Genomic DNA, 6000 nt, shown 5'->3' with positions numbered 1-6000 from the left:
TTAAATAAAAATAATTAATATACAAAGTAAGAACATAAATAAATAATACATTGGAAAAAAACGGAAATAAACATCATAATAATTATGTTAAGTAACATTTTTATAATATCTATTCGCTTTTTTTTTTTGTTAAACAATTTTTTCAAGAATATACATTCGTGTTTTTAAAAGGACCGGACTGAACCGGCTGATCAGGATGAGATGAGATTTCCTGATCTGGTCCCGATCAGGAAATCTCATCTCATCCTGATCAGGTCCAGACCAATCATCTGCGTTACATGCCTTATCTAGTCCTGATCAGAGGCATGCCTGGTCCGGTCCTTCTAAGGAAGACTAAGGAATTTCTACTCGGGAGTATGTTACTGATTTTAATTTATCGTCTTACTAATAATATTTATTACAAAGCTTGACTAACCCGTTGGCGCAGTGTCCACAGTGACCCTGCTTTCTGCTCCGGTGGTTGTGGGTTTGATTCCCGCCCCGAGTCTGGGTTTATTAAATGTATTTATTTATATATGTATTAGTTGTACGTATTTATCGAAAAAAAAAATGTAGTTATATCAGTCGGCTGTTACCTATATCACTATCATTAAGTTGCTTACTTTTGAGTCACACTACCGCCTCTGAATGTAAATAAAAAATTTTTTTATTGGGTCAGCTAATCGTACATACTCTAGGTATACTCAATAAGTTTTTCTTTGTTGCAGTTAAATCCGATGAGATCGATTGAGAAGGCTGTCAGGTGTTGTATACGGCTGCCGTGAGCTCTACCAAAACCAGGAGCGCACGCCGTCGCCGTGATGAGCACAACCCGCCAAAATGCGTCGACGGCCATTTTAAATAGGCAACTGACACGTTCGTCGTCACGCGATGGCCGTCAACGGCGTCCGAACATACAGCCTTCCAGCGTACCAACGCATTTGCAACCCTCTACGTCACTATGAAATGTGGAAACACGGCAAGTGGCGACAAAAATCACCACCAAGGACAAACGCGGCCATTAGAGTACCCAGATAGAGATTGTACAGTGATCATTTTTAAAGGCCTAAGTTTTGTTGTGTTGTGTAAATATAGTGGTGTGTAAATGGTAAATATGACGGGAGAAGGTCGGGGAGTGCGAACGCCACTGCTCGAATGCGGCGAACATGCGCAAGTGCATAAGACGGCGACCCCTCGCTGCTGTTTATGGCTGGCCAGCCATGTCAATGTGAGGAAATGCGTCGCTGGCGTTATGCTGCTCTCCGTCCTCACCATATTCTTCTATACGTATTATGTGACAATGCCACTTACAAGGTAACTTACCATTAACTGTTTTTATAATTTTCTTTTAATATTGGTATTGTTCCTCTTCTGTCAAATTATTCTTACTTTGCGGTCGACACTTACCATTAAAATACACAATGATTACACATTGGGAAAGTTCTGAGCAACGTACAAATCACACCCTCTGGGCATAATAGTACTCGGTATGATTCAGCACGTTCGAACATGGACTATACATTAATTATTCTGTGCAGTGCTTTGTTACGATCTAATTCCGCTGAACATCGAACACTACGTCGATGCAAATCATATTTAGCGCTGATTTAAAAGACGAGCTCCCGTTTGACTTTCGTCGCCAATATTTATATTAGTAAACGTGATCTTTTTTTCAACTCGATATAGAACTTAAAATGTAACAATAGGAAAACTTGTCGAACGTAATTAATAACTGCGTCTGAAATATACGTCATATGCAACAAAACCCAATTTACTTGCTAACCATCTATCGGTGGCAAACACGTCGCTATTGGGGAAATTAATATTATGAAATTATCGTGCTCGGTCACCACTGTATTGGGATTAGCGAGCTATTGTTTCTATTGTGTTTCAATGTGACATTAGCTAAAACCGCATTTACAGAGATTTAATCCATTCGATGTTTTATTCTACTCGGTCAGCATACATACATTTCAGTAAGCATTACTACCGTCATAACTAATCTTGCTTATTTCAAACATATTTGGTGCTTCATTAGATAGTAATGCGGGCCGACCGCGACCATTCGAAATTCGGCGCATAATTGAATATGCGTGTATTAGCTTAATGTTAGTGTAATTGTGAACACTTTGTCTAATTTTGCGAGAAGAGTTAACGAGAATTATTTTTGCTATTAGTTAGAATGTTAAATATAATTAAATGCTCGTTAGTATTTGGAAAGCTCAAATTCGTTTTTTGAATTTAAATTCTGATCGGATAAAAAAGATTATGCCGTGTGGCTATGGTAGTAAAGAATATAGCCACCCTCTCTCTTTCCGTAGGTGTCGTATGAGGCGACTAAGGGATAACACAGTTCCACTACCAAAAAGCCGACCGATGGCGGGATAACCATCTAATCGCTGGCTTTGAAATACACAGACCTAAGATGGGCAGCAGCGTCTTCGGTGCGAGAAAGCCAGTCCTGCGGTCACCAACTCGCCTGCCCAGCGTGTTGACTATGGGCAAAACACTTGAGTTTACGCCATTTTCGGCGTGAACTTGTGAAGGCCTATACCCAACAGTGGACTGTGATAGACTTTATTATAGCATGTTTCTAATATTATACATTCCTATAATTTATTTTTATGTCAGTAAATTGCCCTAAAATTTTAGTAGTTTAGCCGACCAGAGTTTTAAACAACCCAACAGTGGACTGTGATAGACTTTATTATAGCATGTTTCTAATATTAAACATTCCTATAATTTATTTTTATGTCAGTAAATTGCCCTAAAATTTTAGTAGTTTAGCCGACCAGAGTTTTAAACAACTAACGTGTCGATGTAAACCTAACTTATGGAAGCAAACATGTACCAAGTTTAATTAAATGGGGTTTTGATTTAGAGTTTCGTTTGATAACTTATCCTTATAATCACAGTATGACAATAATATTTCTAATTAAGAGACGACATATGTATTTATATACAAAATAAGTTACATCCCTACGGAGAGTCTGAATATTACTGTGACGAAAACTCGAAACGTCCCTTTAGTTTCGTATGAAGTTACTGAATAGTATAGTTTTGACAGTTGTGGACTTTCCTTAGTTCTATTGTTGAATTGCGTGAAAACGAGTAAAGCTTTTCAATCCATTTACTGTATAGGTACTAGAGAATCGGCGCCGTTATACCTGCATTTATTATTACTGATCCGCTTGTATGAATCATAAATCACCTTTTTAAAGACGTTGCTGCTTCAGCATGTAATATCCCACTACTGGGCATAGGCCTCTTTCCCCATGTAGGAGAAGGATCAGAGCTTAATCCACCACGGATATATTACCTACTATGAGTAACGATCGCTATTAGGTGTACATGATAATAACCGGGACCGACGGCTTAAAGTGCTCTTCGAGGCATGGTGGGGAGACCCACTAGGAATGCACAAACACCTAGATCACGGCAAACACCTGTATGGCCAATACAAATGTTTGTCATGTGCGGGGATCGAACCTGCAAAAAGTTTTAAAGACGTGATGAGGTCAAATAAGTCGTAATAATAGTAACTTTGATCGTAATGAGTTAAAAAACTTTTTTGGTTTATGTTCATCAAATAGACAAATAATTCTTAAAATTGTTGTTTTCAAAGCATCATCACCATCTATACAAATATGTTTTTTAGTTAAATTCCACGCGGACGAAGTCGCGGGCACAGCTAGTATTAAATAAATTATAATTAGTAAATTATAACTATGAACTTCAAACAAATATTCGATATACAAAATTTGCATCACGACGATTTTATTATATATATGGATTAAAACATTATTTTGCTTTCAATTATGAATGGTGAAAGGCTACTTTACATCTATACATCTATACAAATAAATAAAATGGGAGTGTCTGTTTGTAATATTAAAATAACCGCTTTTTACTAAATGCATATGGATGACAATACATATAACAATATGACATTTTTTAACAATTTTTGTCTGTCTGTCTGTTTGTTCCGGCTAATCTAGGAATCGGCTTGAACGATTTTGACGGGACTTTCACTGGCAGTTAGCTGATGTAATAAGAAGTAACTTAGGCTGCTTTTATTTCAGAAATTGATTTATTTTTTAACTCTGCGAATTGAACTATTTTTTTTGCAAATTCCACGCCGACGAAGTCGCTTAGAGGTTCTTATGTATCATATGCCGACTATTATTAATTTATTCAGACGGTTGAATGAAATTGAAATATGATGGTCGTTTGTTTCAAATATCGAAAAAGATTTATTGCGCATAAAATTAGCAGTTAACGCAGGAAATTGCTTTGCAAAAGAATTAAAAGCGTTTAACTTTGTGCCGAGCGTTCTTGTCGCCCTTTGTTTGGCAGCTTTTCACTTCTAAATTAGAGCGAGGAAGCGAATATTTCAGAGTAATTTATTACGCGATTTTATGTAATTAGGGTAGATGTCGTGTACCTAGGACGATAGTATTTTATTGTATTGGCTTAAATTTACACCGCTACGATGAGCGGCAAGGGTGGCAAGTTTTCCCCGACTCCCGTGAATTATAGCGGAACTTCTGTTCTGCCTAATTAATGAAAGCTGCTTCGCTTGCGCTTATAAATTTGATGATTTTAACGAGTATTGTTTTAATACCATTTATTGGAATCATACTTAAATCCCACTTATTTTCTCATTCGAGTGTAGAAATCGATCCCCGACAATAACGGCATTGTCTTATTACAAAAACAAAGATTCTCTTACAAATATTAATTGCGTACTTAAGTTATACTTTCTTATCTAAAATTTATTTTATCTGTCAAGAAATTACAATTTTCTGATCCATTAATTATGAACTTGAAGATGGAGTCTTCATCGTTTACTTGTACACTGTATTGTTATACTGTCTATTATACCGATTATCTAATGTTAATGATGAATGAATTATACGCTGCAATGTTATTTTGAGTAGGTAAAGTTCAGGTTATAAAAACTGAACCTACAGTGAATATCCATACACACATACGCTGGGCAAGCGGGTCGGTGATCGCAGGGCTGGCTTTGTCGCACCGAAGACGCTGCTGCCCGTCTTCGGTCTGTGTATTTCAAAACCAGCAGATGGATGGTTATCCCGCTATCGGTCGGCTTTCTGTGTGAACTGTGTTATCCCTTAGTCGCATCTTACGACACCCACGCGAAGAGAAGGGATGGCTATATTCTTTGCTGCCGTAACCACACAGCTTAGTGAATATGTACATTAAGTTGAAATATATTTCACACGATTTTATTTAATAATACTGATGATTTTAAAACGTAATGCGTAATCACACCACTTTGTACTCGTAACCATATAACAAAGTTATAATGGTCAAGTGATCAAATTACATACCTTAAAAACAACAAAATAAAAATGGTGCATATTTTATTTATTTTTAATACTAACAGATGTGATCTAATTTTTGCTCTTTTTACAAGCTTTGAATTCTTTACTCATATTATGCCACCGGATTCGAGAATGAGTATTATTCAGACTGCGTTATCTGTCCGTCTGTAAGATTGAAATTGATACTTAATAAAAATAAAACATTTTATTTTGATTCATACTTTTTTAATGTAACCAACTCAAAAACTTGAGCTAATAGTTAAACTATTCAGTAATTAATGATTACGTAACGTAGTTGTAGTGTTTAAATTTTGTAATTGGAACGAACTTCCTTACGGCAGGCAGGCTTGACATTTGGCTGGGCGACCGAACTGAAAAAAATGTGATACTAAAACCGTAAGAAAAATATATAACGGAAGTGGCGTAATATCAGTCACACGACTGTATAATATGACATTTGTAAAACTAAAATATTACTAGTAAACTTATTTTTAGTTATTTATGTAATTTTATACTGTTGACAAAAATAAATAGACATGTTTTTTTATTTCACTTAATAGTTTGAATTATTATTATTATTATTATTTTGTTTGATTTATTTTATTTTACGGTATTTGTTATTTTATAAAACACTAAATTTCCTAAATACTTTTATGTACTTAATTAAAAA

The 6000-nt window shown here is 35.8% G+C and overlaps 1 protein-coding gene across 1 annotated transcript in view; it reads left to right on the top strand.

Moving 5' to 3' along the window:
- The first annotated feature begins 1084 nt into the window (after nucleotides 1-1084).
- LOC123654241 (bifunctional heparan sulfate N-deacetylase/N-sulfotransferase) overlaps nucleotides 1085-6000 on the top strand; it is a 67693-nt gene continuing 62777 nt past the window's right edge. Inside the window, exon 1 of the mRNA XM_045590158.1 lies at nucleotides 1085-1293. Coding sequence (XP_045446114.1) covers nucleotides 1085-1293 — 209 coding nt within the window. The remainder of the gene's footprint in view (nucleotides 1294-6000) is intronic.

The sequence above is a fragment of the Melitaea cinxia genome, chromosome 6, assembly GCF_905220565.1.
Source record: "Melitaea cinxia chromosome 6, ilMelCinx1.1, whole genome shotgun sequence".
NCBI classification, from domain to species: Eukaryota; Metazoa; Arthropoda; class Insecta; order Lepidoptera; family Nymphalidae; genus Melitaea; species Melitaea cinxia.
Note: the sequence above shows the minus strand (reverse complement) of the source record. Positions and strands in the feature narration are given on the sequence as shown.